The 21,088-nt window shown below is 39.0% G+C and overlaps 1 protein-coding gene across 4 annotated transcripts in view; it reads right to left on the reverse strand.

Moving 5' to 3' along the window:
• Ddc (dopa decarboxylase) overlaps positions 1-21,088 on the reverse strand; it is a 98,222-nt gene that overhangs the window by 34,368 nt on the left and 42,766 nt on the right. For 3 of the 4 annotated variants that reach the window (XM_047561320.1, XM_047561318.1, XM_047561317.1), the window contains 3 exons: positions 7,399-7,465; positions 2,177-2,215; positions 1,082-1,176 (listed from right to left, as the gene is read on the reverse strand). In XM_047561320.1, the coding sequence (XP_047417276.1) occupies positions 1,082-1,176; positions 2,177-2,215; positions 7,399-7,465 (201 nt within the window). The remainder of the gene's footprint in view (positions 1-1,081; positions 1,177-2,176; positions 2,216-7,398; positions 7,466-21,088) is intronic. The other variant, XM_047561319.1, reaches the window with a different exon arrangement.

Raw genomic sequence — 21,088 nt, forward strand, 5'->3', positions numbered from 1 at the left:
GGCCAGTTTTGAATAGATTCGTTTTCCTTCACTAACCTCTGCCCCCTCACCTTTGGCTGAGTTACAAGGAGCAGAACCTGCAATTCAAGTAACAAAACCAGGAATTCTAATGGAAAATCCTGCACCATTCATCCTGACACATACAGGGTGAGGTCTCAACAAGCCCTCCATCCATAAGCAGAAAGCAATTATTTCCTGGCCAATACTATGACACCTCTGATTCAGTATCTCCTTCCCTGGACACATTTCCAAAGACAGTCTCTTAGAATCCTCCATTGCTTCCTGGGGAGAAAGGCTTTGTGCCTTATGAGCTGCCACAAGGACCAGTCTGAAATAACACATCAGCACACCCGTGGGTGTAAGTCTGTACCACTTCATGTACCAAAGGTCTCTGGAAAAGCAGAGAACTGATCAATAATTTTGATTGCTATTTCTCAAATGAAGTGGGTGTTTTACTTGCTTTATGGGTCACATTTTATAATTTCCAGAAGGGTGAATGGGGCATTTAAAAGCGTTGGTAGCTTTGTTTGATATTGGTTAAAGTAACCATCATGCTCAGATATAGGAGTAGAATGTGAATAACAAATTGAGCCAGCTTGTAGATGATTTACAGGTTAGTACTTTAAATTATCTTGTGAATAAAATGCATTAAAATTTTTCCCCTAAATATTTTACCATAATTTTGTAAGTTAAATGCAACCTATTATGCATAACTCTGCCCAGGATATTATAGACTGAAAAATAGGTGTCAGAATCTGGAGGACCTCAAAAAGACAGGCTGTATGACTTGTAGGACTGGAGAAAATTCTCAGTCCCTGGCCTGAGGAAGCATAATTCCCAATAATCAGTGGAATTGTTTATAAAAATGGCTTGCTGAAACAAACCACAACAGTGAGAAATTGAGTGTCAGGTTTTTATAAGGGTTAAACACATAGTGCTTTAAAAGACCTTGGTCTGGGAGGTATAGCTCAGTGGTAGAGTGCATGTGCATGTATAAGCCCTGGGTTTGATCACCAGCACCACACACATGCAAAACAAAACAAGAAAACACACCTTATTACACAGCAAAAATCTCACCCACCTCCACTCCGTTCAGAAGATGCCGGAACTCAGGGCAGATGAAGGCGCTGCCTGCGTAAGCAGCATCAATGTGCAGCCACATGTCCTCCTTCTTGCCTGAAGTCAGAAGCAATTGTTGAGTTCTTACATGGTCACCCTGTCTACATCTAGTCAGACAGCTGACCTTGTCCTTCCCAGCATCCTTCTTATATATACAGCTCATCTATAGTATTTGTGGAACCAATGAATGGATCTCCAAAAGGCCCCTCCCTGTCCTAGGAGATACTGAAGCTGAGGGCAGAGGTGTGTGCTGTTGGTCCTGGACATGCACCAGCTGCTTAGTGAGTGATTGGAAAGTCGGGGAGAGAAAATCAGTTGCCTAACCCTCACTGCTCAGTACAGTGCTAAGGAGTCAGCAAGCACCACCTCCTCCTCCCTTGTTCACCCTTTCACTCTTTTCCAGGCACACCACGCTTTACAGTCCTCCCTCATCTCACCCACCCAGAATTTCCTCCCCTATCCTCTCTGCCAACCTATTTATTCTCAAGTTCTCACAACATCCTCTGGGGAAAGGTCTGGCACATAATCCACCCAGACCTTTCTGGGCCCCACTCCATCCCCACCATGAAGTTGATCATCTTACATTATCTTTAATCATGAATTGGATTTCTGTTTTCCAATCATACCAGAAGAGCCTGTAAGTAGGGGCCATCCTTTTTGAGGGGGATGAAAGAGCCTTGTGCATAGGCATGTTCCCCAAATTTGACCATATCTGGGTTCATCTCCTGCTTCAACTTCTCAGCAGCTATGTGACCTTGTCTACTTCCTCCAAGGATCATTCTCCTCACAGGCAAAATGGAGATCAAAGTTAGGTAATATTCACAGCATGCCTATGACAACACTCAGCACAAGGTTGGTGAGAAATAAATGTGCTTTTCATGATTAGTCTTTCCTTTAGCCCAGGTACTAGTTAATCACCAGGTAAGTGAGAATTGCAGAGAGGGTGGAAGGAAGCTGGGCCCTGTACAGACGAGGTTGCCAGGTGTCAGAATCAGCACCGAGTTAGTACTGATCAGTGGATTCATCCTTCACTTTTCCATATAAAATGCTCATTTACCAGTGCACTTTGAGGAGAGATGAGTCACTCTGAGCTCTGCTGATAAAAGATACAAAAGACATTTTAAATCTTTGACTCAGTTTGATCTTCAGGATGAAAACCCTCAGGTGGATCAAGATCAAATGTGTTTTAAGGATAGACGTCAGGGCACCAGAGCCAAAGATCATGGCACAGGGGAGGCCTGAGTGACCTGAAGGAAGGCTTATGGGCCGAGATGTCTGGGTTTTATCACCTCTCCAACAATCAGTCCCTCCTGGTGCGCACATGACCCCAAGCAGATGAGGCAGAAGACAAAGCCGTAGCATAATGTGGGGCTTCGTCCTGAAGTATCATTCAGGGGATGATGACAGGAGGACAGCTACACCTCAGATGTGTGTGGGGTCAATAGAAACTTCACATTCCTTTGTAAGATAGGGCACAGAATTTCAAAGCACACTATGGTCTGAATGCTTGTGTTCACCCCAAACCATTCGTTGAAATCCTAACCCCAGAGGTGATGGTATTAGGAGTGGAGCCCTTGGGAGGTGGTTAGCTCATCAGAGTGGAGCTCTCAAAATGGGATTAACACCCTCATAAAAGACACCCCAGAGAGCCCCTCATACCCGCTACCATATAAAGACAAACAGGTGGCAGGAAATGGGCCTTCACCAGACACTGAATCTGCCAGAGCCTTGATCTTGTACTTCCAGCCACCAGGAATGTGAGTAACAAGTTCCTGTTGTTTCTATGCCACCTGGTCTGTGGCATTTTGTTAAAGCAGTCCAGATGGAATAGAGGTGATTTTGTGCTTCACATGGGAGCTGCTTGGACCACACACAGACTTTTTAGTAATGGGATTCCCTTTACTCTTGAGACTTTTTGGTAGAATTTGATAGATGTCCATGTTTGTGGTCAGTTCAGGACTATTAAATGAAGGCAGGAGGCAGAGCAAGACCCCGAGACTGAATAGGAAGATGAGTCAGGAAACACACCAGTCACAGGATGGAAGGAAAGGGGCAGGATTCAAAGGGGTCAATGGGTTTCTCTTTCTTCCTCACTTCTCTCTTCCTCCTCCCATAGCCACCATCCATGAGGCAGTGGTGGGCAACACAGTGAAACAGAGTGAAGAGAAAGGAAGGCACTCAGTCCCACAACCCCTCAGTTCACAGCACCTCCTCCAGAATGTCCAGAGGAAAGATCAGGTCCTGAATCCCAGATGGGACCAAGAAGGATGTCAGCACCCAAGCCACTCCAGAGTGAATCAGACACCTGGGGAGGGGACAGTGGGTAGGAAAAGACTGAGGGAACTGATGAGAGAAGGGAAGGGAGGCACCAGATAAAAGATGTACAATAAAGATGCAACTTTACCACCAAAATATCTAGCCTTTGCCCTTGGCTCCTTGGAGATGGGCCCCTGGAATGTCCTGCTTCATACAAGCTTCTTTTTTTTTTGGCCTGGGCCTTTGACCTCAGACAATTTTAATATGATTTATGATGGGAACACTGGACCTGCCATATCAGTTCTGACCTTTTGAAGAATTGATTACTAAAGGATATTAGTTGGACTTCCAGGAGGAATTGAAGACTAAAGGTCAGCCATGCAGGCAGAGTGTGATCAAGGCCCTGTAAGAACTGACAAGAGACCTGGGAACATGGCTCGGTGTCAGAACTCATGCCTGGCATGAATGAGGCCCTGAGTTCAATCTCTAGCACCACAAAATACATTTAAAAAAAAAAAAAGGTAAATCTAACACAAAAGAGTCTGGTAAATTTACATGCTGGGAAAGTCTCCCTTCTCCATGCATATGGTCAGACATTGTGACTGGGAGAATCCATGCCCTCTCAAGAGGACCACCAGAAGCTCCATGTTTGCACTCTCTGCCCTGTGTGTCTCCTCCTTGGCTAATTTTAATTCCTGCCATAAACCATAACCTGGAGCATAGCTTTTACTGAGTACTGTGCGTCTTCTAGTACACGATCAAACCTGAAGGAGTTTGGGGGGAACGTTTGAACTTGAAATAGGTGTCACAGTGAGGAAAATCAGAGCAGGGGTGGTCTTCTGGACCACCCTTTAAGCTTGTATTGATCCAAAATTCCAACAGAAGGGAACTCATAGACACCCCTGGACTCATAGACACCACATGGGCTTCTCTTGTGCCGAGGGAAATGAAGTCTGTTTGGTGCCACTCTGTGCTGTGCATCTTGTACATGATTGGCTGATACACACACCTCCTTCCTGCCCTCCCACATATGTGTGCACATCTAGGAGTTGGTTGAACACAGGGTGGACCCGGAGGCTCCACTGCCAGAGCTAAGGGAGTTGTATCTGTCAGGCACACACCTAGCCCTGAAGCAAGGCCATCTGGGTGGAGAGGACAAGGCAACCTTTACAGCTTCCCACTGCTGGCACCTATTATCTTACCAGACCAGTTGCCCCTCTAGCTGCATGCTCTCCTCCCAGCCATCCAGACCTCCAGGACAGAGTTTTGACAGGTTTCCCTACACTGTTCCCCTCCCTCATTCCCTGAGACCACCTTCCCTGTTCAGCCCTGTCAGGTCCTCAGCTTCCACCCTTACAGGCCTGGCTCCCAACTGCCATCAACTATCTTCTTATTGTATCTCATCCTCTTCTCACTAGAACCTTCCTGGGCAACTATCTGGGCCAAGTGGATTGACAGCAATGACTTTTTTGGAAAATCATTTCCAAAGGGACTAAAAGGAAACTGTCTTTCCTAAAGCAGAAATTTGAAGACAATCATCTTCTGCTTTGTTTCTTTGTCAAATGATGGTGGCTGAAAAACTTCCTTGAATTGTATTAATAGATTATTTTAATCATACTCTAAGACAACGTCAGCTCAGCATCTCAGAAAAGGCAGCTTGTTGTTGAAGAATGCTAACTCTTTGGGGATAGTCAAATAAGAAGTATTAGATGAAAGAAACTAGGTTAAAAAGGTGCTGACTGAATTGCTAAGGTAGTACCAACTCAGTGGTTAGTACCTTCATCCTCAAGTACAAAACCATGACAATGAATGAAAGGGTTTTGCCTTCACCAGTGGTCAGCTCCCCAAGCATAACCCAGAAGCAACCTCTAGGCTTCAACCAAACACAAACATAAGTCAAGCTCTGGCCTCCAGACCCTGCAAAGCAGAGGGAGCTCCAGGACAGCAGGACAGCAGAGCTGCAATCACCCAGGTCATAGCAAATGGTAGATGGCACCCACTGGCTATCATCACCTGCTTCCACTGGCGGACAGCACTCTGCTCAGGGGGCAGCAGCCACAGAAGACCTTGGCCCTTTAAATTCGATAGCCTGGGGAATTACATCAGCCACCTTCTGGCTGGGACATTCAGTTCTTAGCCTGACATCTGAGTCAGAGGACTTCGAGTTGCTTGGCTGAGGCAGTGAAGGTTTGCCACTAAGGAAGCCAACACTACGGCCGGAACTCTGTGTTGGCCAGTTAGTCCTTTCTTCTCCTTGCCTGGTTGTGTGTGGCTGCCTTCAGTCAGTTGTTCTTACAGAGAGATGTCTGCCATAGCTTATAACAGGTGGAGAAACTGGGTGAATGGGCAAGTGTGTACCCACCCCACTGCCTGGGGTATGTGACTAGAATTGCATTCCCTACAGCACCAGCAATACGGTCTACTTTTAACACATTGTCCCCGCATTAGCTTGTCTTCTGAACAATCCTGTAAGGGAAATATTATTTCTCAATGACAAGTACTGCTTTTCCCTCCAATTTTGAGATAGGGAAAATGAAACTCAGAATTTAAGGCACATAGCTGTAACACGCAGGCCTGGGCTGGATGGACCACAGATTCTCTGTGGCCAGGGCCATGGTCTCCCACCATCACACCAGAGTACCTGAAACACCAGTTTTCCCCAGTCACTGACCAGAGACAATTACCCTGGTGAGGAAGATCCACTTCTGAGAACAGACCACAGGAGAATATTGGATTAGGAGAGATTACAAACATGCTTGGTGTATGTAGACTGAGAATTGTCCTACTGCCTAGCAAGTAGCATGATCCTTGGCACAAGCCATAGGCATGATGATCTAAGAGTCTGACTTTTTCTTTTTTGGTACCAAAATTGAACCTAGAGGTGCTTAACCACTGAGCCACCTCCCAAGCTCTTTTTATTTTTCACTTTGAGACAGGGTCTCACTGGGTTACTTAGGACCCTGCTAAGTTGATGAGGGTGACTTTGAACTTGCAATCCTCCTGCCTCCACCTCCTGAGTGGTATGTGACACCATGCCTGGCTTGAGAGCCTGACTTTGAGGCAGCTCTACCTGGAATGTTTACATCTGAGGGATAGAGAAAGGGAGAGTTTCATGGACCAGTAGTATTTCCTTGGTGCTCAAGGAGAGTTCTCCAATCCCTAGAAAGAGCTCCAAGACCTGTGGAGTTTCCAGAGTCTCACATTGAAGTTGAAACTTCACAAACAGTCATTTATGTTGTACCTTTGGAAACAGAATCATAGTCTCAATGAGAAAACCAAAGTGCTCTAAGGGAGGGAAGAGGTAAGTGTGAGTCAGCAAGTTGTGTGAATCACTGAGTATTCTTTGCAGAAATCCAGTTTCAACCTATTGATTTGCTAAATTACTTTAAGCAATTTGCTTAAGTACATTCAGCACAGCCATATGTTGTTGAATGATGGGATATGCCCTGAGAAATAAGTCGGTCCTTAGGCAATTTTTTCATTGTGAGAACATCATAGTGTTCTTACACAAATCTAGATGGTCCAGGCTGCTGCACACTGAGGCCATGTTGTATCTACCATCCTATATGTGGTCTGACCTTATGTAGTGCATGGATGAAATGTTTAAAAAGGGGACTAAAAAAGACAAGCCAAAAAACTCAATTTAAATATGGGCAGTTCTCATGTTGTATATATGTCATGTATATGTAAAGGACCCTCGTGTAATGGTAGTTGCTTCAAGATGTAGAGTTTATTCTCCTCAACAGGGCCAGTATAGCCTGCAGTTTTGTACCATTATGATATTGCTTGGAGCATTTTGTTTTTCCTTACAGATAGTATGTTGGTATACTTAAGCTCAGTTCTTGGCCAATTAGCCCAAATTCTGAGTTTTTAGAGTTCTAGTCAATGAGGTTTCATTATTGCAAATGCAAGAAGAGTTTGGAAAAATCATCACAATATGAAATGAATGATGATGAAGAAAATCTAAACAAAAATGTTTTGCTAAGAACAGTTTTCAAAAAGAACATGAAATCAGATACTTACAGATAGGACCCACTTCTAAGAGATTATCAAAAGAGCAGCAAGACGTGGTCCCCAAAGTAGCAACCACCTGGAGAGTAGACAGACAACCTTTAATCTCTCATGCGTTAGTCATTGCTGTAACCTCCACATGCAAAACCATTGCCAAGGCTATCCCAGGACCTTGAACTTGGTGCTCAGTGAATGGAAACCCATAAATGCATGCTTAATCTTTGGGTGAAAGCATCCTTGCAGGTTAAGAGGGTTAAGAGAAACAAACTTGCAGACAGAAACCTGAGACATAAGATTAGATAATAGGAAACTTGGAAAAGATTTCCCATGCATGATGCCTTGGGACATGGATAGCTATTCTTATATTCCACTTTTTAAATATATCTATTGAATATAAGAACATAGTTCCTATTATGAAGTAAGATTTTTCCTCAGTTGGGGTGGGGCAGGAGTGTGTGGGCAGAGCATAGAGCTACACATCAGAAATGTTGCTTGCTCCAATAAGGCTGGAATTGCCCAAGACATCAGTGAAATGATTTTTCAGAAAGGTCTTTGGGATCAGTTAAGAACCACATTGGGACATTGGCCAAGAGTAGTTTACACTCGCTTTGATCTGCCCTGCTTCCCATCCTGAATGATACTGCTCCCAAGGAAAAATTCCAACTGTCAGGAGATTCATGAAGAAGCCTGCTGATGTTGAAAAAAATTATAAAAGTACTGAGTGCTGTAGGTCACATACTGGGAAATGTGGTCCAGCATTCATTGTGCCCTCTGCTGTCCCCTGACCACCTTGAGCTGCTGTGATTATACTAGCACTACTGGTGCTGTTCTCCTGAGCCTCAATGTCTTTGTAGACCTATGATGTTTCTGAAACTGTGGTCTGTGTCCTATTTCTTTGTAGTGCTGGAAATTTGCACTTTGCTGAACACAGAATAGATGATTAAATATATTGGCTGAGTTGAAATTCTCTCCAAATGAAAAAAGAAAACATGTTTCCAAAAGCAAAGAGTCTAATTGATTAATGGATGTCATATACTATTGTTCCTCATATATGACAATAGTGTGAAATTTAACACAATTTATGGAAATCTTATTTAAGCAACACTATGGGCCATAACAATAAAGTTGGAGAGGTCAGGAATTCTCATGTAAGAACCCCAGGCACAGGTCTTCCTGGTTCCATCTCACCTATGACCACCTTTGCTTGATCTGAGAGCCAAATTCATGTCCGTGAGAGTCAATGAGTTCTTGCCAAGGTAGTATGGCATCTGCCTTGTTGGTGGCTCATTCAACTGCCACCATCAAGGCAGATGCTATGTTTGCTTGGCATCTGTGGCAAGTGTCCCTGTCACTGGCACATTTACTCTGAAGAAGTTTCTCAGAGAGAGCAACATGTACCCAGACACCAAGAGTTCCTCTGTTACCCAGTCACAGGATGTTCAGGTGCTGTTTGGGCATAATTCCCTTTAAATTGACCTGTGCCCACACAGAATCAACCCTACAAGAGGCCTACCTACAGGTCCAGCAGAGGCAGGCTGTTGCAAAATGTGGATTTTATCATTATTTTAGTTTTTTGATCTCAATAGATCAGGAGATGACTGCTGGTGAAGTTAGCTTGTCTTTCATGGTACCAAGAGGGGAGCCACCAACATCAGGGTTGCATCAAGCTTGGTCAGGAGATGGAAGGGTGAGGGGAAAATGCAGGCAAAAGCCTTTATTGTGGCTTTTGTGGAGAGTTACAGGTGAAGCAGATTTAGCATTGGCTGCTTTGAATAATTTCACTGAGCTCTTGGGCACAGGGGATGCCTCCCATTCTGTGGTACCTAGTCTGGAGTGACTAGGGAAGGTAGTCAGTGGCCCAGAGTGAGAGCATCATATATGCGGTGGGTGAGGTGGGACCTCTGGATGGGTTAGTCTGCATATGAAAGATATGCCAACTCTTTGAATATCAATGGGAATTGGCTAACCCAGAAGAGGCACTCCCTCCTCAGGGTAGCAAATCCCAAAGATGTTAAAGCATCAAAAACACAGAAAATAAAAAGCAAGGTTAATACAAAATTGAGTTGTGTACTTGGAGCAAAAATATCTGGGTTGGCAACTCAGTTCTGTGTTATATTGGCAGGCATCTTGCTGGGTTCCAATCTTCCTACCACACACAGCAGACATGGGACCCTCTCATGAAAAAGATGCCCATGGACTTAGTCCCGTAGCTCCACTTTTCCTGGCACCCTCAACCCTCTTTGTCCATACCTCTATGTGTGCCCTCCTCCTTTCAAGCATCCATCATTCTCCACACTTGTACCACTTAGACAAGTTGGGGAATTTATTGGGAATCAAGTTAGTGTGCTATTTTTCTCTGATATTTGCAAGTTCATCCTGATATTTAATTGAATATTAAAATGCTTTAAGGTACCTGGTTAGCTCAGTTGGTAGAGATGAGACTCTTAGAATGCATCATCTATGTCCTTAAAAGTGAAAATTACGTACTTGATAAAACCACAGAATGACTCAAGACATTAATATTGCTTATTATTGTGTTTTCTCAATTTTACCAGTCCTTTGGAAATGACCTACCTATAGTGTAGCCATTCCTTCAGTTTCATCTAAGTTTTCTTTACTAAATGCTAATTGGACTAACTTCTGCTATTAAAATTACATACATATTAAATATTTCATTGTTAAAATTATTTTCTATACATTACTATGTGCATAGAAGAGTATCTAGAATTATGTTTACCAATAATTATTATTGCTCATCTCCTGAGATGGGATTTTGGTTAACACAAACCTTTTTTCTTAGACTCTTGTGTAATTATTGATTTATTTGTAATGTACATGAAACATTTTTGTAGAAACAATAAAATTCTGTCTTATCCTTTGCACTGGTCTGGATGACTGTATCTCATTTGACTCTTTAGGAAGGACATGGTAAGTATTATGATTGTCTCTTGACAGCTGTGGAGATAGCTGAAATGCTCCAGGTCACACAAGTAATATACAAAACAGCATAATATACAATTTTGTAAGTTTTCTTTCAGCACATTAAAATATTTAAGATATGATTTGGCACCTTGCATTTTTACTTAACTTTGTGATAACTTTGCCATATCATGAACTAATTTTTAAGAAAACAAGATCTAAAGCTATATGACATATTTTATGAATCTATAAATTACTTCCCTGTTGTTGACCTCAGTCTCAGTTGACACTAGGAATGGGTGACATTTTTTGAGTGCTTACTTGATGGCAGGCTGGGTGCCAGGAGCTTTTCCTAAATTATATTTAATCACTCCAGCAGCCTTAATGAATTAGGACCATAATTCCTACTTCACTGTCAATGTAAGTAGAGTCCCAGAGGTAAGTAATTGTCCAAGAACACATATAAGCAGGAACAGACCAAAAGTGACATCAGGTTTAGTTAACCTTGTTATCCTGTCACATCTAAAGACGGGATATCTGGAGCATTGTCCCTGAGCTGCCAGGAAAAGATCCCAGTATTTGGGGCAGTGCCAGATGCACTTCCAACAAGCCCCAGCATGTTGTAGCTGGAGAGGGAGGCCTGTGGGCAGGTGGTAGGGATCCAGGCTGCAGAAGCCGCGGGGCGCCACGTGGACAGTGTTCGAAATTACTCATCCACGTGGCACTGAGCTACAAGTCAGCTTGTCCTAATTCTCCGAAGCCACATTACAGCTAGCACCTGCTCTGCTTCGGGCTCTTATTACCTCGGCTCAGCATTGCTCAGTGACACTAACCTGATTTCCGTCTGCTCTGGGAGACATAATCACATTTGAACAGGGGAAGGAGGGGCAAGAGATGGCACAGCCCTCCATCTCTGAGAGTCTGCGACTCTCCCGCTGGTGGCAGAGACTAGCGTGACCTCCCCACCTGCTGTCCTGGCCCCATCCTCCAGCCTGGTCTCCTCACGTACGTGCCTTGCAGGCACTGTCTTTTGTTGGTGTGCTGATGTTATTAAGTCAACTCGTGAGAGACACAAACCCATGCTTAGTTAAAAAAAAAAAAAACAACAACTTTACCACATGACTCAATTGAGTTCATGATGAAAAGCCAAAGATTCAGTTTGCCTGGTTCAGATTCTGCCAAATATACTCCATGCTCTCAGTAGTAGGTCTTGAATTTTGAGGGGTCTGTGACCCCTTTGAGAGTATAACGAAGGTTATGCATCTGCATCTCAAGGGGGTACTGTAGTCATTATGCATGCACAGAGCTACAACCACCCCAGGACAAGTGGGCACACAAACTACCACCCCTTTCCTACCTGGGTCAGAAAATAGATATGAATTTCCACAGATGCTCAAGTCCATCAAATAAAGTTTGTAGTATTGGCAGATAACCTATGTATATCTTCTGGTATATTTTAAATCACCTCTGATAACTTACAATGCCTAATACAATGTAATTACTATGTTAATAGTTGTTAGACTGTATTATTTAAGAAATAATGACAGGAAAAATTCTGTAAATGCTCAGTACAGAAACAGGGTTTTTTGCTGTTGTTGTTTTTAAAAAGAATGCTTTCAGTCTGTGGTTGGTTGAATCTGTGGATGCAGAACCTACAGATACACAGGGTCAACTATACAGATCTGATGTGTTGCTTCCTGTCTTAAAAACCCTTCATTGACAGTCCCTTGTGCTTATGTTAAAGTTCACTTTGGTCCTTCCACAGTCTCCTACAGTCTCACACATCCCTCCATTCACCTTGTGCTCCAGGCATGAAAACCTTAACAATTTCTTCAAATCTGTATATCTGTCTTTAAACTTGTGTTTCTCAATCCATACATTTGAATTCTTTTCAAAGTTTCAGGAAAAAAAAAAAAAACACTTAAAGCAAAGAAAGCTGTAGCCTTTAGAGAGGAAAGATCATGAGTGAGGATGATGGTACTGTTCAGTGGACCCTATGTTTTGGTTTGGTGTCATAAGACACACAGAACAAATTGAAGATTGGTTCATATATGACTTTAATTAAAACATAAATTGTAACGTAAGTGAAAAATTAAGATTCTAATGAAAGAACACAAAATGAGCAATAAGGAGCAGGGGACTTTCTAATAAATAATTCGTCACTGTCCCTCACAGCATTATCACCACCATTAAACTTCTTACCCTAGAAGTCACTACTTCAGAATTACTTAAATAGCTTTTGTATAAAACATTTGGTGTGAATTGGTACAACCTTTCTGAAAGAGCATATGGCTATGCATATCAAAAATCTTGGGAAAAAAAGTCATCCCTTTGGTCAAGTAATTCCAGTGCTAGAAACAGTTCCCAAGGAAATGCTGACAGGTGTAAGATGAGGAAACAAGTAAGTAAATACAACACTTTACACACACTAATTATTACAAGAAACAATGTAATAATAAATAGCCTAAATGTTTAACAGAGGATGTTGCTAGCCTGGGAATTCCTATGAAAAGAAAAATATTTTATTTATGTATACTAAACGTGTGTGTGTGTGTGTGTGTGTGTGTGTGTGTGTGTGTGTGTACACACATGGAGAAAGAGATGGAGAAAATAGAAATATAATGGAGTGCTATGAGACCTTTAAACAGAAGATCATTTTCATATACAACCACCTGGGGAAGTACTTAAAATGTATGAGGTGAAGAAAGAAAATCACAAATTAAGGTTGAGACAGAGATATATATTAACATATGTGAATGTTACAGAGAAAGGGTCTAAAGATGTAAATCAAAATGTTAACATGTTCTTCCTTTAGGTTTTATTTGAGTTTTTATGCTTTCCTATGACTACCAAATTAAAAAATAAAACAAAATTTATAAAAAATTGATTAATGTTTAAAATCAGGAAAAATATATAATAAAAGCAAGATTTTTCTTCATTAAGAATATGCTTTTAGGGCTGGGGAGATAGCTCAGTCGGTAGAGTGCTTGCCTTGCATGCACAAGACCCTGGGTTCGATCCCCAGCACCACAAAAAAAAAAAAAAAAGAATATATTTTTACTGGGGATATAGCTCAGTGGTGGAGGGTATGCCTTAGCACACATGAGTCCTTGGATTGGATCCCTAGCACCAGAAGAGGAAGGATGGAGAGAAAGAAGAGGAGGAGGATAGGAAGAGGAAGAGGAGGAAAGAAGAAGAAGGAGGAGAAAAAGAAGAATTAATGGAGTGTTAAGAGACTCTGGTTTAATTTGCATTTCCAGATTAGCTTCGAGCTATGACATACTAGCTTGTAGCAAACTAGTGATTCTAGAAATAACAGCCAAAAGGATGAAAACAGAAAGAAATACCTTATCTGCAGAGGAGCAAAGATAAGAATGACGTCAGCCTTCTGTTTAGAAATCATGAAAGAAAGAAGGGAATGGAGAGAAATATTTACAGTGTCGAGAATAAAGAACCACCAATCAACAATTCTGTGTTTAATAAAAATTACCCTTCAAGGTGAAAGAGAAATACTTTTTCAGACAAACAAAAATTAAGGGAATTGGTTTCCAGTAGACCTGCTTTGCAATAAATATTAAAAGAAATTCTTCAGAAGGAAGAAAAAATGACTTCTGTCAGATACTTGGATCTACATAAAGAAAGCAAGAGCATCACAGGAGTAGGTGAAGATAAAATAGAAGCTCTCTTTTTCTGGTTTAAGAGATCACGAGCTTTTTTCTCAAAATGATGAGTGACAATGTATTCATTTATCATAGCTTAGAGATAAATAAGATGATTGTTAACAATGTTCATGAGAGGATGGTGGGAGGGATGAATGGGAATACTGTTTTATAAGGCATTTGTATTACACACGAAGTAGAGCAGGGTTACTAGAAAGAGGACATGGATGAGTTGTGAAATGTGTGCTGCAAACTCAAGGGCAACCACTAAAAACATTTGAAAGGGAATTAAACTAGAAATCAATAATTTAAAAAAGTAGCTGGGATACCCCCAAACTCATAGAGATCAAACAACACAGTGCTGGAGTTCACAAAAGAATTTTCAAGAGAAATTAAAATGTATGTTAGCCTAAATGAAAATGACAAGGTAATTCATCAAAATTGTGGACACAGTGTTTAAAGGGAAGTTTATAGCATTAAATGCATATATTAGGAAAAAAAAGGAAAAATCTAAAATCTACAAATTAAGCTTCAACTTTAGGAAATTAGTGCAAGAGGCAAATTAAATACTAAGCATAAGAAAAAATTTAAATATTAAGCATTGGAGTAGAAATGAATGAAATGGAAAACAGGAAATCAATGGAGAAAAAGTTGGTTCTTTGAAAAGATCAATAAATCTGATAAATCTCTAATCAGGTTAACAAAGAAAAAATCAGAAAACAGATTACTAATATCAGAAGTGAAAGTGGAACCATAAACATTAAAAGGATAAGAAAGGATTATTATGGCCTCGGCTCACAAACTTGAAAATGCAAATGAAATGGACAAATTCCTTGGAAGAGTTATTCTACCAAAACTCACAGAAAGAGAAATAGATCATCTCAGTAGGGTTATAGCTATCAATAACTAATAACCTTCAAAAACAAAAAGTACCATACCCAATTAGGTTCACTGGTAAACTCAGGAAGAAATCTCACCGATTCTCTACAATCTCATAGAAATGGAAGCAAAAAGAATACTTCCTAACTCAATGAGGCTAGCATTACTTTGATACCAACACTAGACAAAGACATTGCAAGAAAGGAAATTATAGACCTATATTTTTCATAAGATATCAAATTGAGTCCAACACTTAAAAAAATTATATACCAGAAAGAAATGGAATTTGATTGATTGAAGCATGCAGACCATTTCAACAGTTGAAAATAAATTAATATAACCTATCATATCAACAGACTAAAGAAGGAAACTCATATTATATAAATAGAGACACAAAAAGCATTGGACAACATCTGGTATCCATCCATAATTTACACAAACAAATACAACAAAAAAAAATCTCTTAGCAAACTAGGATTATAGTGGAACTTCCTTGATAACTGATATCAGAAAACAAACAAACCAAAAACAACCCACAGCTAACATCATTCTTAAAGATGAGAACCTACATGTTTTTCTTCTAAGATTAGGAATAAGGGAAGAATATCTGTTCTCAACACTTTCATTTAACGTTATATTAGGAATTCCAGCTAATGTGATATGACTAGAAAATAAAAGATAGATCGTTATGACATTGCTGTCTATGTAGAAATACCAAAGAATAACTCAAAGCCAAACCCTCTGGGAACTAATGAACAATTATAGGAAGATACAGGACAAATACATAATAGAAGAAAGTCAATTTCTTTCTTATGTTTCAGCATAAAAAATGGAATTTGAGGTTAAAAAAAACCCCACAATTCACTTACATTTTGCACAGAAATGAGAAAAAGAAATACATATATATCTACCAAAATGCATATAAAATCTTTATTAGGAAAAGTATAAAACTTTGAGCTAAATAAATATAGAAAGATTCTATGTACATGGACAGGAAGTCTCAATATCACCAAGATGTCTGATCTTCCAACTAGATCTATAGATTCAATGCAACCATATTTAAAGATCCAGTGAGTTATGTGGTACACATTGGCAAATTGATTCTAAAATTTATATAGTCAAAAGAATTTTAAAAACCCACAATATTGGACATAATATTGAATAATGTCAGAGGTCATATCTGACCTTATCCAACTTTAGTATAAATCTTAGATATCAAGATGGTGTGATCTTGGCAAAGGAGATAAACTTATTAATGAAATGGAAATAGATCTACACATGAGGTCAACCAATCTTTGACAAAAGAGCAAAAGCAATTTAATGGAGGAAGGATAGTCTTTGAACAGGCGACACTGGAACAGCTAGACATCCCAATCCAGAAACAAACAAACAAAAAAAGAATCTAGACACAGAATTTACACCTTTCACAAAAATTAACTGAAAATATATCATAGACTTAAATGTCAATTACAGAATATAAAACATCTAGAAGATAGCACAGGAGAAAATTCAGATGATCTTGTGTTCAGCAATAAGTTTTTTAGTTATAACGCTAAAGGCATAATCCATGAAAGAAATTGATAAGCTGTACATCAGTGAAATTGAAAAATTTTGCCTGGTAAAAGACCATTGCTCAGAAAATGAAGTAAAAAGTCACAAATTGGGAGGAAGTATTTACAAAACATTTAAGTAAGTGCTGGAACTCTCTTTAATTATGCTTTTTTTTTCTAAAACTATTCTAACAACATGAATCTGTTAATTAAAAAAATCAATTCATCAATTGTAATGTGGACAAAGAGATTTATGTTTTAATAAAAATGATGTGTAAATTGTTAATAAGCAAATAAAAATATGTTCAACTTCATTAATTAGTCTTCAGAGAGATACAAATTATGAGCATGATGGGATATTACTATACACTGTTTAATACAGGTAAAATGAAAATATAATGACAATACCAAATGCTGGTGAAGAAGAAAACAAAATAAAACACCTGATTGTCTCATGCACTGCTAGAAGAAAGACAGTCTTTCACTGTATGATGTGAAATAGTACAGCCATTCCAGGAAAGATTTTATCAGTTTCTTTAAAACTTAACATATAACTACAAAATGACCCTTAATTGCACAATCTTGGCCATTTATCCAAGAGAAATGAAAACATATATCCATCCAAATAGTTACATGTTAATCTTCACTGATGCTTTACTTATACCATAATGCTTCTTAATAGATAATAGATAATCATACAGTAGTACAGATGATGTGGTATCAAATCTCTGTGGAACAGTAATAAAAAAGAACTAACTATAGATATGTGCAGCAGCTTGGGTGAGTCTCAAGAGCTTTAGATTGAGTATAAAAGGTTAATCTCAAAAGGTCACATACTGCTTGATTCCATTTATATAACATTCTCAAAGTAAGAGTGTAAAGATGGAAAATAGATTATTGATTGTCACAGTAGATGAATGGATAAAGAAAATGTGGTACATATACACAAATGGACTATTACTCAGCCTTAAAGAACAATGAAATTATGGCATTTGCAGGTATATGGATGGAGCTGGAGAATATCATGCTAAGTGAAATAAGTCAAATCCAAAAAAACCAAAGGTGGAATTTTTTCTCTGTTAAGTGGATGTTAATCCAAAATGGGGCAGGGGGATGAAGGAACTTTGGATTATGCAGAAGGGAGTGAGGGGAGAGGCGGGAGTGTGGGGATGGGAAGGATGGTGGAATGAGATGGACATTATTACCCTATATACATGTATGATTACACTACAGGTGTGACTCTACACCATGTTCAGCCAGAGGAAGAAGTTGTGCTCCAGTTGTGTACAATGTATCAAAATGCTTTCTACTGTCATGTATAACTAATTAGAACAAATTTTAAAAAAAGTCATTGACACATCTGTAACCCCAGTGTGGGGTTGTCACATAGTTCTGTCACTAATTAATTTGCATTTCTTTGGTTATTAGGTGATCAAAATTGGTTTCATATCTATACTGCCTTTTTCATGCTTGAATATGAAACTGATTACATATTTTGCATGTTTTTCATTGGAATGTTTCCTCTTTGTTGATATGTGAACCTTCTTTTTATTTTAAAATTGACTTTGTATTATATCCTATGAGTAGTTCCTACCAACATTTGTCTTTTAATTTTAGTTATGAGGTTTTGAATTTTTATAAAATATTTCCATCAGGTATGTGATGTTTTCTCCATTGCTTTTATTCTCCAAATATAGAGTATGTTTCAATATATATTTTTCCCTAGACATAAAATTTTAGTGACTTAAAATTGTCACTGTAGGTTAAAAATATTTACTTCATTTAAATAAAATCATTTCAAATTTACTAAACTTGTAATTGGAATTTTAAGGATAATCTTTCTTTATAACCAGAATGAACTTCCTTCCAAATCTTTCTGTATTTGACAAATAAAGTTGACTCTCCACATCCATGGGTTCCACAATCACGTATTCAACCAAACATGAAGTTAAAATATGTTTTTATTGCATTTGTACTGAACACACACTTTCTTTTCTCGTCATTGTTTCCTAAAACAAAATCTATTTACACAGCATTTACCTTAATTAGGACAAGCAATCTAGTGATGATCTAAAATATGTGGGAAGATATGTACAGGTTATATGCAAATACTATGTCATTTTATGTAAGGGACTTGAGCATCCAAGGGTTTTGGTATGAGTGATGGGTCCTGGAACAGATGCCCTGTGGATACCAAGGGACAACTATTAATTGAATTTCTTCCAGTGTCATTTCTGTGCTATTCCATCAGTGAAGATAAAGCGGTGATCAAAATGAACTCCCCCCTTGTACATTCTGTTGGGAAGAAGGCAGCAAACAAACACACAAATAAATGGGTATGGGAGTAGGTGATACAGGTAATGGGGAAAAATCAAGCAGGTTAAGGGAACTGAGAAAGATGTCTAGGATCAAATGGAAGCTGAATCTGGATCCAGAGTTTGACTTCTGTCTCCTTCAAACTCACTTGAGTATCATCTTGTTCTTTGAGCTACCTTTGAACCTTGCCAATCCTTCTACATTATAACCATGTGTTTATGCTCCTGATTCTCCTGTGAGCTCCTCAGATTAGGATAGATGTTTATATAAAACCATACCTTCCATGACTTCCTCATTCCAGCCACCAAATGGTTATTGATTTGAATTGACAAAAAAAGTTTCAGAGAAAGAAGAGTGTTTTGAAAGATTAATTCTTGACAATTGCCATTCTGACTGGAGTGAGATGGAGTCTTGGTGTAGTTTTAATTTGTATTTATCTAATTGCTAGAAAGGTTGAACATTTTTTCATATATTTGTTGACCATTTGTATTTCTTCTTAGTGAAGTCCTTGTTCAGTTCCTTTGCCAATTTATTAATTGGATTATTTATTTATTTTTGGTGTGAAGTTTTTTGAGTTCTTTGTATATTCTGGAGATTAATACTCTATCTGAGGTGCAGGTGGCAAAGATTTTCTCTCATTCTGTAGGTTCTCTGTTCATGTTCTTGATTGTTTCCTTAGCAGTGAAGAAGTTATGAATAACATTCCATTTATTGTCTCTTGATTTTAATTCTTGTGATTTAGTGGTCTTGTTGGAGAAGTCAGTTCCTGAGCCAACATGATAGAGAGTTGGACAAACTTTTTCTTCTAGTAGGTGCAGGGTCTTTGACCAATGTTTAGGTCCTTGATCTACTTTGAGTTGAGTTTTGTGCAGGGTGAGAGATAGGGATTTAATTTCATTTTGCTACATATGGATTTCTTGTTTTCTCAGCCCCATTTGTTGAAGAGGCTATCTTTTTTCTCAAATATATGTTTATGTTACCCTTGTCTAGTATGAGATAATTGTATACATGTGAGTTTGTCTGTGTCTGTGTCTTCTGTTCCATTGGCTCTCATGTTTGTTTTTGTGCCAATTCCATGCCATTTTTTTTTCACTACACTTCTATAGTATAATTTAAGGTCTGGTATTGTGATTCCTCCGGCTTCACTTTCCTACTAAGGATTGCTTTGGCTATTCTGGGCCTCTTATTTTTTCCAAATGGATTTCATGACTGTTTTTTCTATTTCTATGAAGGAAATTATTGGAATTTTCATAGGAATTGAATTTCATCTGTTTAGTGAATTAAATCTACATAGTATGGCCATTTTGATAATATTAATTTTGCCTATTCAAGAACATGGGAGATTGTTCCATCATCTAAGGTCTTCTTCAATTTCTTTCTTTAGTGTTGTGTAAGTTTTCATTGTATAGGTATTTCAACTCCATTAGATTGATTCCTAAGTATTATTTTTAGACTATTGTGAATGGGATAGTTTTTCTAATTTCCGTTTCAACTGATTCATCATTGATGTATAGGAACACAATTGATTTGTGTTAATTTTATATCCTGCTACTTTTTTGAATTTGTTTATGAGTTCTAAAAGCTTTCTGGTGAAGTTTTTTAGGTCTTCTAAATAGAGAATCATATCATCAGCAAATAGCCATATATATCTAAAAGAACAAATAAAAAATCGAATTTAAAAAATCTAAAAAAATAAAAATAAAAAAGATTAATTCTTAGAAGAAAAGTAGTGGATGTTATTAATATTGTTCTAATGATTAAGAAATGCCCAGACATTGAGGAGTGTCCCCATGACCTTGTTTCTAAAACCTGAATGCTCATCAGAATCTGAAAGTCGTGAAATTTCTCCAATGCCTGCTTTCATTCCTGGAGATTCTGTCACAATCCATCAGAGGAATTCCTAGGAATGAGACTTTTTAAGAGCTCACCAGGTGACGCTGATGTGTAGCCAGGTGGAATGCCCAAATAGGGCCACAGTCATGACATTTGATTGCATCACACAAGATGTATCAGTCCCATAAATGGCATACTGCTGGGGCCATGTCAGGAATGTGACAGTTCCCACACTTCACTTGCAGTACCAAGACTCTCTTCCCATTGGAGAATGCATATCTGGGTGCAAGGGAACCAGCCTGTCATTTGGTTAATTAGATATTTTATCTAGGATTAGTCGTTGCTTGCTTGCAACAAGCCTTTTATAAATGACACATTTTACTAGCTACTCTGAACAACTAATGTAGGCAACAAAACCTGTTCACTCATCACACTTTTCTCTCTGCTTAAAGCATCTAGCATGGCACAAAGGACTCTTTTAAGGGATGACCGTAGCTGTCCCTTTGGACAACAAGCAGAAACAATACTCTTTGGCTTAGTACAATC

This window comes from Sciurus carolinensis, chromosome 8 (genome assembly GCF_902686445.1).
Source record: "Sciurus carolinensis chromosome 8, mSciCar1.2, whole genome shotgun sequence".
NCBI classification, from domain to species: Eukaryota; Metazoa; Chordata; class Mammalia; order Rodentia; family Sciuridae; genus Sciurus; species Sciurus carolinensis.